Source organism: Cajanus cajan, chromosome 2 (genome assembly GCF_000230855.2).
Source record: "Cajanus cajan strain Asha chromosome 2, NIPB_CcT2T_4, whole genome shotgun sequence".
Taxonomy (NCBI): domain Eukaryota; kingdom Viridiplantae; phylum Streptophyta; class Magnoliopsida; order Fabales; family Fabaceae; genus Cajanus; species Cajanus cajan.
Window position 1 is genome coordinate 54,964,308 of NC_138518.1, and position 17,899 is coordinate 54,982,206.

The following is a 17,899-nucleotide window of genomic DNA, read 5'->3' on the forward strand; positions in this document are numbered from 1 at the left end:
AAATAAAATAAGTATCTAATAAAATAATTATATTTTCTAACTTAATTAATTTAATTAATTGGGTTAGTAATATAATTAAAATGTTTTTATTAGATAAAATAAAAAATAAAAAAAGGGGTTGTTGGAGAGAGGAGGTTTAAATTGTACTCTTGAACCCAACTTAAAGGCTTGTTAAAAAAAATAAGGGATAGGTCATTTTTACATGTCTATTTTAAACCCTAAGAGCATTTGTAGAGGAAAACCTAGAGGAAGCCACTAGAGAAAATATAGAGTAACGGCTAAGGTTACGAGGAACATGCTTGTTCTACAAAGATCATCACTCGAGGTAAGGGAGAGCGATGATGTCAAATTCATGGACACATATGCGGGGTATGGATAGTGAGGTGATTCCTAAGTCTATTACGTTGTTAATTTAAAATTGTCTAGATGTGTATGAGCATAATTGGTGATTGATTGTTATTTTGTTTCTATAATTAAAAAATTGTGATGATTGATTGAGATTGTTATGGATTTGGGGGTTGGGTTATATTTATGATTTGAGAGTTTTGGTGTGGTTTGATTGATTTTGCATTTTTTTTGCATGAACATGCCTTAATATTAAGGTGATTTCTCTCTATGTAATTAACCAAATAGAGTTCCACTTGTTGGGTTGGCAAGTAGACATTTGGATATGTATTTTACACTTAAGATTCATATAAAAATGTTAAGAAATTATCAAGTTATGTGAGTTACAAGATGAACCTCACGTTTTATGCATGAAAGGTAACATTTGTAACTTGTAAATTTTGTGATAACCTTTAAATGACCAAATTAAGTTTCATGGTATTCATAAGAGTTGTAGCCTTAGATTTTATATTTCTAATGACCCTGCTGAAATCACTCAAAAAGGAGTTCTAAAACTCAAGTTATGATTCAATTAGTGAACAAATGTCAAATCATCAAATTAAGGCTTAAATACTACAGTTTTGTAATTTTTAAAAATAATAGATGGTAAAATCAACTCTTTTGGTAAACATAGAAGTTGTAAATAATTATCTTAAATTTCTGATAAAATTAAGATCAACATGGTAACCTAGGTACAAGTATAGATATTGCATTTAGACCACATGATGTCATAGAAGTTTAAGATAATAAGAGAATTTGTAAGTTGTAATGGTGAGTTGTTTTATTCTTTAAGTGTCTATATGAGATGTGAGATGGTTGTGTGGAATATGATCTGAAATGTTGATGTTTGAATTGAGAATGTTGTGTGCAATGTTTGAGGTGTTAGTGAATGACGATATGTGAGACGATAATAATTAATGATGATGAAAGTATAAGTATTGATGTATAATGTTATGATATGTGATGATGTTGATGACAACATGATGTATGAGGTGATGTTGATGATATGTATAAGTCTAAGCTACAATTGCTAATAATGAGATCTAAGTAGGGTTTGATATGTTGTGGAGAAGTTCAGACTTTGTGGTTTGACAAAATCACCAAGTGGACATTACATTTGTTGTAGTGTGGTATTGTCGTGTATAGATTTCATGCATTCATACTTTGTTTTCAATGAGGGTTTCTATGGTCATCTACCTAAACCTTGGGGGTGTTATGGTAGAAAGCTTGATGAAACTAGTGGAGGAGATGATAATTGTTTCTCTTCAACTAGCTTCAATGTGCTCCCAATTTTCTTCCATGGATTTAAAACCTTTAAATAAAATAAAAAATGGTGGAGGAGGAAGAGGCTGAGGTGCACCACTTCAAAGTGAAGATGAGCAAGAGAGAAAAAACTTGTCACAAGGAGAAACTTCTTGATAAAAGTTCATAAAGAGAAGTTTTTTTCCATAAGAGAAAACTAAGACTTTTGGAAGAGAAAAAACTATGAATATTATTTTTAAATGCTCAAAAGTGGTGTGTTACATGAAGGAGGAAGATATCTATAGAGTTTGGTAGCTTGTGGTGCAAGTTAGACTAACCACGATTACATGTAACCTAAGTTAGATTAATTTGTACTCAACTCTAGTTATAAAAAAAACACTTTTTATAAATTAAAATTTAAAGCAAAAAATTTATGAAGACTTTTTATAACTAATTTGAGACATAAGGTGACTCTATTAAATTCACAACCATGAAAATTATGAGTATTAATCATTGTTCAAACAAAAAGAAATATCAAACATATTATACAAAGATTAACCTTTACAACAAGGTTAAAGAATTTAACTAAGTAAAAAAAATGATTGTACAATTTTTTTTAATAATAAGTTATACTTTAAATTAATTTAATAAAATATTTAAATTTATGTATTTACTATTAAAAATTTAAAGTAAAAAAACATGTTGAGAAGTCGAGTTTCACATACCCGACTTCTCTCTATTGATGAAAGTGTGACATTTTGATCAATAAAATTTGTAGTGTGACATTCTAATGCTTAAAATTTAAAAGGGCAGCATTCAAACAAAAGTTTATTTTTTAACACATTATTTATTAATTAAAATTTATCAAGAATAACAAATTTTATGAGTTTCACTTTTATATAATGAGCTTAACTAATAATTAAATTTGGTAGTTTTCAATCAATTTGAAGCGACAATTGAGAGTGTTAATATGAATGCCTCAGAATACATGTTTAGAGTACTTACCATAAAAAGAAATATTGACATCAAGATTTAATATATATAGATTAATCACATAAATATTTCTTCTCCAATCTTCTTATATTTTAAATCATAATGTCTTTTATAAAGTTTTTATAACCTTTATAAAATAAAATTTGAGAGCTTCTTCGCCATGAGATCTATATTATAATACCAAGAACCAAATATAACATGTGTTTGGAAAAAGAATGTGTATCTATAATGTGTTTAATAACAAAAATCAACAAAAATTACTCATTGTTACTTCTCACAAACATGGATTTGATAAATAAAAAAAAATTGATGCACAAGTAAATATGCATATAGTGCATAACCTTGTTTCCAACTATATCCATGCTATTTAGGAGATGAACTTGTAACCGTTAGTCTAAGTTAGTTGATAATAATTACTATGAGTTAATTGTTACTTATACCCTAAATTATTAAACATACCTCTCATATATTTTGGGTATTTTTTTTTACTTAAAAAACCCTCTAGAAACTAATATTTTTTCAAAGCAACTAATTGTTTGCTGTTATTATCAGATTAGTTTGGAAGGAGCTACTTGTGTAGGTCACTTTGGTGGCATAAGAGGGTGAGTGTGTGAATGTAATTGTGATGAAACTCGAAAAAATGGTAATAAAAATATGAATTCATGAACAAGATGTGGTATTACTTTGGATTCAAATTATCTAATGTGGAAGCATCAAAATTAGAGTAACTTTTGAATCATTTGGATTGTTAGATTATTGTTTTACATTATTTATTGAAAATATAATATAAAAAAAAAACCCATTTTAATCCTTTATGTGATTATCTATTTTTCTCCCTACAATTTTACACTTTTACTTTTTCTTTTCTTTTCATGGCAAACCATGAAATCCTAACTTGTCAAGACAATTTTTATTCATCCTATATTAGTTACCTCTTTTGACAATTTTATTTTGATGGAATGATACTCTGAAGAGAATGGTTTGAGTTTAAGACAAATATCAATATCTATTATACCTTCATGTAATCTATTAAATCAAGTTCCTCTATATAGAATCATGAATCAAGCCTCAATTTAATCTAAATAAAAACTAACATAAAATTGTATAACATGCTATAATGAAATAAAACTTCTTGGTCAAAATAGAACCAAAAAAACATGTATAACAAACTATAATAAAATAAATCTTCTCCTATTTAGCATATAAAATAAAAACCAAACAAAATATTCTAAGATTGTCATTTTCAAGTCAACTCTATATAACAAATTATAATGAAATGAAAAATAATGGTCTAAATAGGAAAATACAAACCAACCACTAATATAAAAAAATATTGTGTAGAATAATGAAGGACCTTTTGTTAATATACAATTTAGTCCTTAAGAACAACTTTAACATTTAAACACACTTATATAATTCAATTTAGACAAATGACAACTTACTAATATATTTATCCTACTAAATTGTAATTTTTTTAAATGATTTTCTTATTTCAAAAACTTATTTATATGACATTCATTTCTTTTAAAATGAGCAAAATTTCTTAAAGATTAAACACATACTTTAGAAATCAAATAACTATAAGAATTATGATTTGATTTACAATTAAAAAGATTAAGACCTATAGTCTATATTACTAATGCATAATAATTAATGAGAAAAAGAGACAATAATAAATGTTTGATTTTATCAAGGTGCTTGAACAAGAAAATTTTGTTTTACATTATTTTTTAATGTACCTTATAACACAATACAACTTCTTTTCATAAATATTTTACAAAAACAAAATCCGGAGTCATAACTCACAAATATTCATGATTAACTCAAAAGTCAAAAACCTATTTAAATGTGAATAAGTATTGTTTCTTATTTATTTCCTTTATCCCTTCACTTTTAAAAAGTTAATAAATTTGAAGCAAAATAACCCCACATGAATACATGATTCACTTCAACATCAACTACATTTCTGATAACAATGTGTCCATAACTACCAAATATAAACTTGATGAAATAATTTTAGAGTTATTAACTTTCCTCTAATAATCCAATTTATTTCATACATTAAAAAACATTAATTCTAACCATCATAACAATGACAATCCAAATGTCAAAAATCATTATGATTTGACTTAGTAATCTACTTTATCCATCATTCTAATATGTCTTTCTAATATCTATGCATCCCACCCCATTCTACAAGGTTACCAAAGTGACCAAACAAATGAAAAAAAGAAGAAAGAAACTTGGATCTTTGACATAAAAGATGAACTATATAATTGTTGAAGTAGTGTTCATTGCTAATATAACTACCTATTACATTATGCAAAAAGCACTATAATTGTTAACATGATGCTAAAAAAAAGTGGATTTTATGATTACATTGACCTTAATGGCATCATAATACACCACAAAAGTATAATACCAACTAATTATAATAATTCTCTCAATGATATCAAAATACACAAAAGGTATGATACTGACTAATTGTAATACTACTATCAATTATCTTCATTTCTTTAACGCAAATCAACAATTAAAGATATGCAATCTAATGTTTGAGTCAAAATACACCAGAAAAGTACAACACCAACTAATTATAACACTACTATCAACTAGCTTCATTTATTTGAATGTATATCAAGGATTAAAGACATGTCATCTAATGGTTGAGTGCTTACATCATGAAAGAGTACTTTCTTAATAACAAAAACTAATGAAGATGTTTAAAAGTAAACAAAAGAAAGATAATATTTTGTATTTATAATGAAAAGTGACATTACTATAAAAAAATTAAGGAAAGTTAAATTAATTTTCTAATATGTGAGGGAGCTTAAAAGTTGGAGATGTTAAACAAGATAGCATATTGGGTTGATGACTTCTCATTTTTTTATCCTAAAATAAATATAAAACAAAATTAAAACAAGTGACATTATATAAAGTTAAAACATATTAAAAATCAATATGTACATCAGTTCATATACATGACATTCTTTACTTACAACTTTTTTTCATGTTAGATTGAAGCTTAGTCCAACCTTTTAATCACTTATTTCTCTTTAAGCCATGTTTATGTTTTAATCCCTTTGGTTGCTTACTACCATCACTTACAAATGTGAGATTATCATTGTTGTGACTATAAATATTTTTGACTTGTAAAAACCATTCCCAGATCTCATTATGCATGACATATACATTGTTATTGACAACCTTATGATATTCTTCACATGTTAACACATTAATGACTAATCTAACAAACTTAAATACAAGTTGCTTAAATATTTGTGTGTTAGATAGTTTAAGATCTGGTTCAACTTTTTCCCCTCACATCATGCACAATGTCATTACGAGCTTTTTTTGTCCATCTTATAAAAAAAACATTATGAGGAATAACATCAATTGCTTTAAACACTTTCAATGTATGTGAATAAAGTATGTTTAGGGTTTAGGGTTTGCTTTAAACTCATTCTAGAATAAGTCAAATATTATGTAAGTATTTTTTCCATTTGTATCAATATTGGTGATAACGCATATTTTAACATTGCAAGCTTATGCAAAGATTCATGCTCACTAGTCAACTTTCTCTTGTTTGTTTTTCATAACCCTTCTTTACAACAAATAAATTTGCATGAAGTAACAATTCCATCTTCCTTTTTTAGCATTCACATATGGTTTTCTAACTCCAAAACTAATATGTGCATCATAAACAATCCAAAATTGCAAAGCCAGCTTTGAATTATCAAATTTCATATCAACTCTTGGTTTTCAATCAACATTTGAAGATTCCATGTTATACTTCCTATCAAGGCAATGAAAAACATAATAAACCATCAAAATATTATTTCCATAATTAGGAATATGTAAATAAGAATAAGAATTAAAAAAATGATTACCATCATATTATACTTGCACATTTCAAACACCTCAATTTCACTATCATATAACCTTAAACTAAAAATAATAATAAACAAAATAAATTTGGTTTAAGGGATTTCAAATATAAGTTCAACTATTAGAGAAATGAATGTAACATATTATTCAAGTACAATTAAAATAAATAAATATTATTTTAGAAAAACATTTACCGGGGCTTTCCGAACCTATGGTGAGCAGAATCCTTTTATTCACAAAAGTTTTTGTTCGGAAAAAAAATGAAGCTCTGTTGCTTCTTCGTCGACGAAGCTTATGTCCACTAAAAACAAATATTTCATACGTGTCAAAATCTAGTTTTATAATTTGATCGTCCATATAATGCTTCATCATGAGATGGATATGAACGTGGTTCATGCTTGTCCTTAATTGTAAGGGAAGGAAGCACAAACATTTCTTCAAGCTAATTTTATTAATTGGTAAATATAGTTTTTTAGTGAAAAAAATACCGAAGGGAGGTATGTTTAACAATTGCAATTGGTAGTCCAGAATGACAAAGCCCACATAATTTAACTTGGGCCTAACGATATGATTAACTCGGGGTTGATGATATATACACCTCCTTTTTTCCTATAAGTACACCTTTTTTTTTTTTTAAAAAATGATTAAATTTTTAAAATTTTTTTAATTTTTTTAATTTTTTAATTTCACACCACAACATTTTATTTAGTACTTTTTTTTTACACATCTTTTTTTTTTTTTTTTTTTTTCAATTTTTATATGTACTCCCTTACCTTTCCTTCACCCCACCTATTTTAGTAGCATGTGAAAATTAAAAGAGAAAAAAAAGTGTGTGAAAAAAAAAGAAAGTAACAAATTAAAAGTTGAAGGTGTAAAATTAAAAAAATAAAATAAAAATGACAATATTTTATAATTTTTAAAAAAATAAAGGAGGTGCACTTATAAAAAGCCTCATAATATATACACCTCCTTTATTTTTTAAGTACACCTCCTTTATTTTTATTTTAAATTATAAAATATTGTAGTTTTTTTTTTAATTTTCTAATTTCACACCTTCAATTTTTAATTTGCTACTTTCTTCTTCTTTTTCACACACTTTTTTTTCTCTTTTAGTTTTCACATGCTACCAAAATAGGTGGGGTGAAGGAAAGGTAAGGAGTGCATGTAAAAATTGAAGAAAAAAAAGAAAAAAATGTAAAAAAAGTACTAAATTAAATGTTGTAGATATAAAATTAAAAATTAAAAATAAAAATATTTTAAAATTTTAATTATTTTTTTTAAAAAGAAAGTGTACTTATCAAAAAAAGGAGGTGTATATATCATCGACCTTAATTCGGGCCTAGAAGCCCAAAGAAAGCCCGTTGTGAGATGTTCCACAATCCACACACCCTTTTTGCGTGTTGTTGCCCTCAAACAATTACAAACCTGTGCTAAGTGCTAAATCAAGGGACGACGACGGTGGAAGTCGTATCGTGTTCTCCTCCATTCACTGTAAGCCTCTCTCTCTCTCTATCTCTCTCTCTCTCTCTTCACTTTTCCTTGTTTTTCATTTTTATTTTTTTATTAATATTATTCTAAGCTCAATGCAATTCCGAGCGAAAACTAAAGCCATGCAGATCTCTTCTCACCTTCTTCTTGTGCTTCTTGCCTCTCATCTTTCTCTCTCCGGGGTCCCAAATTCGTGTGGGACCCGAGCACCTCTTCTCTGTGAGTGTTTTTTTGTGATGACCCAGTTCGACCCTTGCGTTCAATTTGCCCAAAGTTTTCATCTTTTTTGGTGGGCTGTGGGTGCTTTTACGTGATTCACTCTTTGCTCTGTGTTTCTGGTGTTAAGTGGCAATTCTGGGTTGTGGGGTTTGGTTTTCTTGAGGAAAAATGATGGTGCCGGTAATGCAATTGGTTATTGTAGTGTTTTTGGAGTGAGTTTGATTGAGTGTTATGGAATGGGAAGGTTTGTTGTGTTGTGTTGAGGTTGAGCTTTGAGGGAGATTATGCTGTTTTTTTTAGTGAATTGGGGTGGGGCTTATGTTTGTGGAAGATAAGGTTATATAGGAGGAGTTGTTGTGTTTGTTTGGTTCAGGAGGTTGAAATGGATGATAGTAAGATGAAAGTGTTAAAATTCTGGACTAGCAGGTGAGGGGTAGTATGGGGCAATGGGGTTTTGTTTTTGAATTGAATAGTAATGTTAGGTTAAAGACAGATTGAGCAGATAGGGATTTAGGAAACTGGGTTTTGATAACCTAAGGAGAAAGTAAATTAACTTTCTTCTGTATACTTTGAGTGGGACCCAGAGAGTTTGAAGTTATTTTTAAAATCTTGCTTAGTTTTATTCTTCTTGTATATGGATGGTACTTTTTGTGGATTAAATGAAAGTGAAATGATTTGAACTTGTGTAACTCTTGGCATACAAGTTTTAGATGTTTTTAATGAATTAAGGTCTATGTTAGTAATCATTATATTGAATTATTGCTATTTTAGGCATGACTCTACTGGCCTTAAAAGTAAAAAGAGCAAAGTTTCCAATCTGTTGGATGACTAGGCGATGCCGTTATCTCAAGCACGTTTGCAAGAGCAATTTATGATGATTTGTTGACTTAATGTTGCTCGAAATCTTTCAATTGTCGTATATGACTAACGGCGTTATTATTGTGTTTTGTCAGGTTTCGGTTGTGTCAGTATTCCCTTGAATGCTGTTCATACAAGGAAAGAGAATTTTGTAACTTCATGAAGCAAGAATAGATGGCAGTCAGCGTCGAGGTTTATCTGTTACATGCTTTAGATATCAGGAAGGATCAATCCCTAAAATCTGCAGTATAAATCCTTCATTTCCTGGTAAAGAAAGTTTGTATATCTCTCATTTTGTCATTCCTTAATTGAGTTGATAGATGCTAACTTCTGTTTAGTTTCATTCTTGGACATCCTTCTGACTATTCCAGTTATACAGTAATAATCAGCATATGATATACATTTTGAAGTTTTTAATAGGTTGCTTATGGAGATTTGGGGCATAGGGTTAAAACTTGGGACTTTGGGGCTACTAATCATTAGGATTTGTAGGCTTTATATGCCATTGATGTATTGACAAGTTTTTACCTACTTTGTTCTTTTTTTTTTCTTTCAAGAGTTTGCTCTTTTTCTCAGCCACTGCTTTTCTCTCTTTCTTATTGATATACTTCTTTTATAAAACAAAAGAAAATTTTGAGGCTCTTCTTCCTAACTTTACTTCTTTCTTGGATGTTGGTTGTTAGTCATAGTAATGGAAGTGGGAGCAGTGGACCCTTATACAACTAATCCAGGTCCAATTGATGGTTCAGTTCTGTATGACCAAGACAAGCATGTCTCCACAGCAGTTTGGGATGGACAGGTGTTATTTTCTAGCTGAAAAGAAGCCTTTCGGCTTCATATTTTATTTCATTTTCTTTTCTGAAAATCTCTTCTATATCTTGAATATTTATATATAATTGTTCTTTCATTAATTCATTAGCAGGAGCGTGGTGCCCTCAGATGTCATGAACATACTTCAAAGCTTGATCAGTGGACACTTACCCTTAAACAGGTTGAATTGGTAGAGAAGGCTGGATTTGGATACTTAAGGTCAATCCCAGCTATTAGTCTAGACAATCCACTTATCTCTGCTCTAGTTGAAAGGTGGAGAAGAGAGACAAACACATTTCACTTGAATGTCGGTGAAATGACAGTAACCCTTAAAGATGTTGCACTCTTGCTTGGGCTGGCAATTGATGGAGAACCTGTAATTGGTATTACATATACCACTTGCAGTTCAGTTTGTGAAAAGTATCTTGGCAGAACACCGGAATCTGGTTACACAAGTGGCGGAATGGTGAAGCTAAGTTGGTTGAAAGAGTTCTTTTCACGATGTCCCGAAGATGCTCCGATCGAAGTGATAGAGCAACATACTCGTGCATATCTTCTTTATCTTGTAGGTAGCACCATATTCTCCACCACTACGGGGAATAAAGTCCCTGTAATGTATTTGCCATTATTTGAGAATTTTGATAGATGTGGGCAATATGCCTGGGGTGCTGCAGCATTGGCATTCTTGTATAGAGCACTGGGGAATGCCTCACTAAAAACTCAAAGTACCATTAGTGGCTGTTTAACACTACTTCAGGTGATTTATTTAAATATGTATCTCTTCTTTTTAACTCCTCTTTGACTCTACATTTTCTTTCAAACTGCAGTTTTCCTCTCTTGAAAGTGTGGATTTGATTGGTTATTATGTATATGCAGTGTTGGAGTTACTTTCACCTAAATATTGGACGACCAAAGCTCAATCTTGATATGATGCATGATCGATTTCCCTTTGTGCTTAGATGGAAAGGAAAACAAAGTGGCCCAACTGCAAATCGAGATGTAGTTTTCTATCGGAAGGCTCTGGATTCCCTAAAACCATGTGATGTAAGTCCTGTTATCAAAATGTATGTTTCATGCTGATGTGGAAATATTCTGATATATTTTAAAAATAGAATCTAGTTTTACTAGTGTAAATGTACAGGTGGAGTGGCTTCCCTACCGAAACATGGACAGCATGGTAATTCCAGAACATATCAAGAGCACTTTAATTCTTGGAAGGTCAAAGACAATGCTGATATGCTTTGACAAGGCAGAAAGACATCTTCCGAATCGATGCTTAAGGCAGTATGGCATGCTTCAATCAATTCCAGATGATGTGGAGCGGTGGGAGAGGAAGAGTAGAGGAGTTGATGGAGGCGTTGATTTGTCAGGGAAAATGGAATCAGAGCTTAATGAATGGATGAACCGACAACTGCATATTGTTGAAGGGGATGAGGGTGTAGATGAAAGTGAGTACATGGAGTGGTATTTGAGAATTACTCGCAAGTTCATCGGGAGACCTATTTCTCTGTCTTCAGAGTTTCAGAGAACGGTAAGGATATGTTTCATGATTTTGTTTTTATATCTTATAGAAATTATGGATTAAGTTTGAAATGCTTTTTAAAGAAAACAAACAAATGTTTGCAGAATGCCGGTCTGCGAGATATTGCACACATAGCAGATACCTTTTCGACAAAAGGGCTAGATCCACAACAAATTGAATCAATATCGAGGATAAGATATATAGCCCATGAATGTTTGAGAGACCAAATTGGTGGTCCGGTCATGGCATCGGGGAGCCCCCAAGTTGAACTAGGAAAAAGGGTAAGAGGAAAGGAGAGGGTTAGAAGAAAAGGAGGAGTGGGTAAACGAATGCGAAAGGATGGTGTGGTACAATATAACGCTGTTAGTGAGGATGAACAACCTCAGTACTATGGCACTGCTATTGATGTTGGCCAACTACATCTAAGTCATATTGAAAGAGAGCTGGATCATGCGCAGTTATGTTCTGTAGACAATGCAGTCAGTGTTGTCCAGTTGATTCATGCAGATGCTGATGGTGAGAATATGCAGCTCTGTGATACACACATTGAGGTTGATGAATCTGAGTTAGGCTATGCAGCAGGTGAAGAAAATAATGAGGAGCCAGATGATGTAGCTGTTGAGTTTAGCCATGAAGAACTAAAGCACAGAGCTGGTGAAGAAATAAAACAAGAACTTAACCATGTGACTGGAGAGGAAAACATTGAGGAACTGAATGCAGCTAATGAGATTCACATTGTGCAACCTTCTGATAATATTGTGATTGATAATTCACAGCTTTGTGATGTAAGTCATGACATTGATGATGTGACGCTTCCAGATGCTGCTGCAGAGGCCAATCACTCACAACTTGGTGACTCAAATTTGGTCAATCCCCAACAAAGCAATCCAATTGACAATCTTGTTAATTCTCAGCTTTCCCATATTAATACTGAAAGTGAACTTCCATCTGCCAAAGCAGCAATGGAAGTGTCTCAACATTCTTCTATTGAAACTAATGAGGATATTTCACAGAAAGGTGATTGTAGTGTTGCTGTATAGGGTGAATACCTTACCATATTGTAGAGAAGCAAAATTTTTTAGGCTGACTCAATTTAAAGGTGTGATGGTGCCATGTATAATTATTTATATTCATTTTTTGATGCATAGCTTGCACTTTCTTCTGTGGTTGTGGATTAAGGTGCATGATATGCAACTTAATTGCCAAGGCATCACCAATTCCATACTAGAACATGGTCATGCAACTAGGAGTAGATATGGTAATTTGTTCCTTATATTAATCTCAACTATAGTTTAGTGCAATGGGAAGATGGGATTATTGTGATTGTGCAGCTTCAGATTTCCTGTTTCCTTTGGAATTGGGTGTAATGAGAACTCAGTTACCATTACTTTTAGGAGTTTCTATAAAGAAAAGGGTAAGGCTTACCAATGTTGTTTTTCAAAATCTATCAGGTTTATAGGGTAAATATGTTTTTGTCCCCTTAAAATATCTTGAAATTTGGTTTTATTCTCAAGATTTTATTCGTTTTTAATTTTTTACATTTATTGAAAGTGATAAGGATTTAGTCTTCCATTTGAGACAAAATGTTTTTATATTAAAATTTAGGGATTAAAAAATATTTTGTTTAAGACTAAAATCAAATTTTATAATATTTTGAGGGAACAATATATGTTATACATGGTTTAAAGACGAGGGGTATATAATGTCTTCTCTACTTTGAATTCTTACCTCTGAACATTTTTTGACAGAAGGAAATTTATTGCCTTTTGTCGTTCTATTTGTTTTTCCCCCCTTCTTTTATTGTACTTTTAGCTTATATAATATTCAACTTGTGATTTTATTTTCTCATGGCTTTAATTTCACTCTTCAATTTTATAAAAATTATAATTTTGACCTTATAGTGTTCATTCATTGACTATTATAATTATAATATTGATTATAATCTTATATTTAATAGATGACATGATAATTAAAATTTAATAATATTTGAATTAAATTGTATTTTTAGTTCTATTTTTTTATTTCATTTTTATTTTCCCCAACTTTATTAGATAAATTAAGAAAGTAAGTGTAATTTATCTATATAAAAAAAGAATGTAGGTGTAATTTAATTTAAATATTAATTATATGATAAATGTTATGATTTTAATGGTCAATGGATAAATATATAATAATAAAATTAATATTGTGAAGTTTATAAAATTAAGAGGTTAAAATTATATAATTAAAAATTGGAAGACAAATTGTGAATATCTATCTATCTAGTTGAAACATATTTTTAGCCTCTTTTTAGGGTGCTTAAAATGTAATTTAGTTTTTTTTAATCTTCCGAAGTATTTAGCTAAGCATAAAGTAACTTTTTAAAATTATTTTTTAAAACTATTTTAATTTTAATTATTTTTAAAATTGAAGAATGAAAATAAATAATTGTATATTCTGTTTTCACTTTTCACGAAACTAATGGAGAGAAGACGAGGAATGGATGGTTATTTGGCATTTAAAGATCCAACCTAAAGTGAAAATTGAGACAACTTCAAGAGGAGTAATATGTTCAAAATTGGATTCCACTGCCTCAAGGAAGGAACATAGGTTAGGTCAATGACAGCTCCAAGTACAATCAAGGTGAGCCATTGTTTAGAATCTCATTTTAAGAGGGATAACAATTTCTTTAATTTATATAAATATAAAAATAAAATTTACATAATAAAATTATATAAAAAAGTTATTATTATAAAAAAAAATTAAAACAACAATTAATAAATTGATATGTGATATTTTTATTTCTCAATAAAAATCAATTTTAGGAAAATAAATTGATGTTAAATATAAAGAGGAAAGTGTGATATATAATATATTATTGACTTATTTTCTTTAATTTTTCTCTTTACCATTTATATATATATATATATATATATATATATATATATATATATATATATATATATATATATAATCTATTAATTCTCTCTCTATTCTCTTAATCGCGATCTCTTATATTCTACTAAAATCTTCAAATCAAGTTGAAAACATCTATTTATTAGCCATTACAAGTTTTTTGGTGATATGTCATCATCGTTAATTTTTTTCTTCTTTCATTGCAACAAATTGAGAGTTCAAGATGAAAATTTAAAAATAAATAATTAGATATTATTGTTCATATAGTTACTATACAAATCAAGGATTTATACATCTCATTGCTATTTACAACATATCATATTTATACAATATATCATTTCGAACTCCCTATGAATTATGGCAGAGAAGAAGACCCAACATATGATAGTTCCATCTATTTAGATGTGAATGTTATATCCCTAACACTAAGGATCAACTTAGAAAGTTTGATTTCAAAATGGACAAGGGTATTTTTCTTAGATATTCTTGAACTTCAAAGGCATACAAAGTTTTTTACTTTAAAACCTCTGTAGTTGAAGAATCAATCCATGTCAAGTTTAACGATGTTTTAACATTGATAGAAAACTATCAAATCTAGAAGATGAATTTGTAGATTTACAAATTGAACTTGTGAAGATCGTTGGGAAAAACACAAAGGAGCAGATGATTGTTGAGACTAAAGGTCAAATGAATCAATCAAGTGATGCATCTAGATCTCACAAAGATTGAAAGTTTGTCAACTATCATTCTCAAGATCAAATATTGGGAGATAATATAATATTGATGAAATTAGAACAAGATCTACCTTAGACACAATGCCTCCTATGCCCTAGTTTCATAAATCAAGCCAAAGATAATCGACAAAGCTCTTAAAGATAATGACTAGATTTTAGATATGCAAGAAGAACTTCATCAGTTTGAGAAAAATGATGTTTGACAACTTGTTCCAAGGCTTAAACATTAAAGTATTATTCAAACTAAATGGATTTTCAAAAACAAGTTAGATGAACAAGGTAAAGTGACCTTGCATGTTCTTCTAGTATACTCTCATGTACCTTCGAGCAAGAGGTAAATCAATGTGATTTTTATTGGCGCCACATGCATGTGCTTATTGAGTCCATGTTCATTGCATTATGTATTAAATGTGGAATTGTGTGATCAAGCACATTGTGACTTTGTGATTAAACATGTTGAGTTATATCTTGTTGTTACTACATGTTGTCTTTTTCTATATCTTGTTATTACTATAACCTTTTGTACTTATATCTTGTTGATATGTGTTTGGTTAACCGACTATGTTTTATGTCACAAACCAAAGTGAGATGATTCTCACTCCTCGTTTCTTGTTGTATGTTTTGTGTGTATCTTGTTGCAGGTAAGGATCATCACAATGTTGATGATGCTAGTGATAAGGTCTAAACCTTGTGTTGAGATTTATACTATGATAAAATGTGCCATCAGGGTGTAGCTAGGATTTGAATTTATGATGTTTAGTTATGTTTAGGATTTGATATTGTATTTTATTTTATGTTATTTATTTTTCATTAGACATTCATGTTGGAGTAACGTTTTTCTCTAGTTGTTATGTGATACCCCTCTTTCAAACTTGATTGTATTCAATTGATTTTCTATTCATAAATTTAGTTCTTTTAAAATATTATATTATTATGCTCATTGTCACATGTAGGGTAGATGGTGTCACAATGAGAAAATAAAAATGAAAGGAAAAAATGTACTTACCATCTTCTTAACACTGAACAAAGTGTAGGATGGAAATTGGACAACAGATGATGAGAAGTTGAATACTTATTAATAACGCAATTCACATAGAGTCATGTGGAGAATATATTGAATCATGAAAATAGTGTTTATGATAAACTTTTTAGGATGAGAAAATATGAGAAGATGAGAATACTCAAATTTTGTCTTAGTCATGTACATCCTTTTAATCCATTACTAAGTTTCGTCACTATCAATCCACCATCTACAAAGAGCATAAAAAAAATTGAACAAAAATTTGATTCTATGAAAAGGACCACATTAGTAGGCGAAGGAAGAGAACACAAAGTGAAATAGAGATTATTTATGGACTGATAAAAGACTCATAAAATCTACACAAAAAAAAAAATCAAATAAAAATCATTGAAATTACATAACTAGCATTAAAAATATTAAAATTGTGGTGTCCTTAATTGACATCATTAAATTTATTAAAGACTAATTTAGTTTTATAATTAATAGAAAATACTTGAATTCTAAAAGGCATAGGAGTTTCAGAAACTAAGTGAATCCAAATTGTGTAGTCTGGAGCCAAAAAATTTGAGACTATTCTATCTTTAATAATATATAAGATGTAGAATATAAATATAGATATGGAAGGAGACTGATTAATTTAGTAGCACATTCATTAGTTAGGAATTGACTAAATTGTACTTTTAATCCATTTATTTTATCAAATTCACAATTTTGGTTTCTCTATTTTTTAATATGCAATTTTAGTATTTCAATTTTATAAAATTTGTAATTTTGGTCCCCTTGTTAAATTTCACCTGTTGATCATTAAAATTGTAATGTTAGTAATGATTTGACATTAAGTATATGACATAACAATTAATGTTTAATAATATTGAGGTTGACATAACAATTAGTGTTTAATAATATTCAAGTTAAATTTTATTTTTAATTCTCGATTTTATATTATAGAAATGGTAAAATGAGATGAAAATGAGAATTAAAAATACAATTTACCTTAAATATTAATTGTGTCATCTATATATTTTTTTTTTGTCACAACAAGTGTTACAATTTTAGTTGTCAACGGATGAACATTCAATGATTTTATAAAATTGAGAGATTAAAATTACGAATTTAAAAATAAAAGGACCAAAATTGTGAATGTAATATCGTAGAGGAATCAAAAATATATTTTAACCTTTGGAATTTTATAATTTTTCATGGTGATAATTTTCTTGGTGTAATTCTTGATTTATCCAAAAAAAAATAATAATAGTAACACATACATCAGTTAGGATTCTATTGTTATAAATATATTAGATTTTTTTAATCATGTTATTGATTCAAATTATTCATTGATTTAACCACTTTAATGAGTCTCTTCTAAATCACATTTTTTTTTCATATACAATACTTCAATTCAAACCTTGCTAAAAAACACTTGTTGATTTACTTTATAAAAAATTAGAAGGATTGATGCACTTCATTTATGTAATAGTTATAGACAGACGAAATATTAGAAAATTATGTGTAATTATTCAGATAAGATATAAGAAGTTTTTTTTTTTTTTTATATCAAGAAATATAATGGTCCACTAAAAAGTAGAGATAAAAAATGGTTACATATCTTAGTATCCATTTTATAATAGATAATAGATATATATTTCAATAACATCCTATTAACAAATTACACTTCTCATCCATCAAATTTCTTTAAAAAGTATAATTATCGATAAAATTTAATACATACATATAAAAGTTGTTATAAATACTATAAAGAAAATGTTTTTAGCACCATTCTTACTTTATTAAATATTAATAAGATTGGAACACTTTATGTTCGTATAAATTTTATTCAAATAAAAA

The 17,899-nt window shown here is 29.2% G+C and overlaps 1 protein-coding gene across 6 annotated transcripts; it reads left to right on the forward strand.

The window, feature by feature from the left end:
• The first annotated feature begins 7,847 nt into the window (after positions 1-7,847).
• LOC109814676 (Aminotransferase-like, plant mobile domain family protein) lies at positions 7,848-12,549 on the forward strand. Of its 6 annotated transcripts, XM_083068453.1 has the most exons (8): positions 7,954-7,998; positions 8,986-9,064; positions 9,168-9,339; positions 9,756-9,871; positions 9,992-10,639; positions 10,759-10,926; positions 11,024-11,413; positions 11,488-12,549. In XM_083068453.1, the coding sequence occupies exons 4-8, from the start codon at positions 9,764-9,766 to the stop codon at positions 12,442-12,444; spliced, it is 2,271 nt and encodes a 756-aa protein (XP_082924579.1). In that variant the 5' UTR covers positions 7,954-7,998; positions 8,986-9,064; positions 9,168-9,339; positions 9,756-9,763; the 3' UTR covers positions 12,445-12,549. The 6 variants fall into 6 exon arrangements, with proteins under 6 accessions (XP_020234750.2, XP_020234752.2, XP_020234751.2 ...); XM_020379161.3 differs by lacking the exon at positions 8,986-9,064 and having other exon boundaries at positions 7,848-7,998; XM_020379163.3 differs by lacking the exon at positions 8,986-9,064 and having other exon boundaries at positions 7,848-7,998; positions 11,509-12,549.
• Positions 12,550-17,899: the final 5,350 nt, after the last annotated feature.

Coding starts and splice junctions, on each gene's coding strand:
- LOC109814676 (XM_020379161.3), top strand. CDS start 9,764: ATGGAAGTGGGAGCAGTGGACCCTTATACAACTAATCCAGGTCCAATT. Junction 10,640..10,758: donor GCTGTTTAACACTACTTCAG/GTGATTTATTTA, acceptor ATGTATATGCAG/TGTTGGAGTTACTTTCACCT. Junction 10,927..11,023: donor ATTCCCTAAAACCATGTGAT/GTAAGTCCTGTT, acceptor GTAAATGTACAG/GTGGAGTGGCTTCCCTACCG.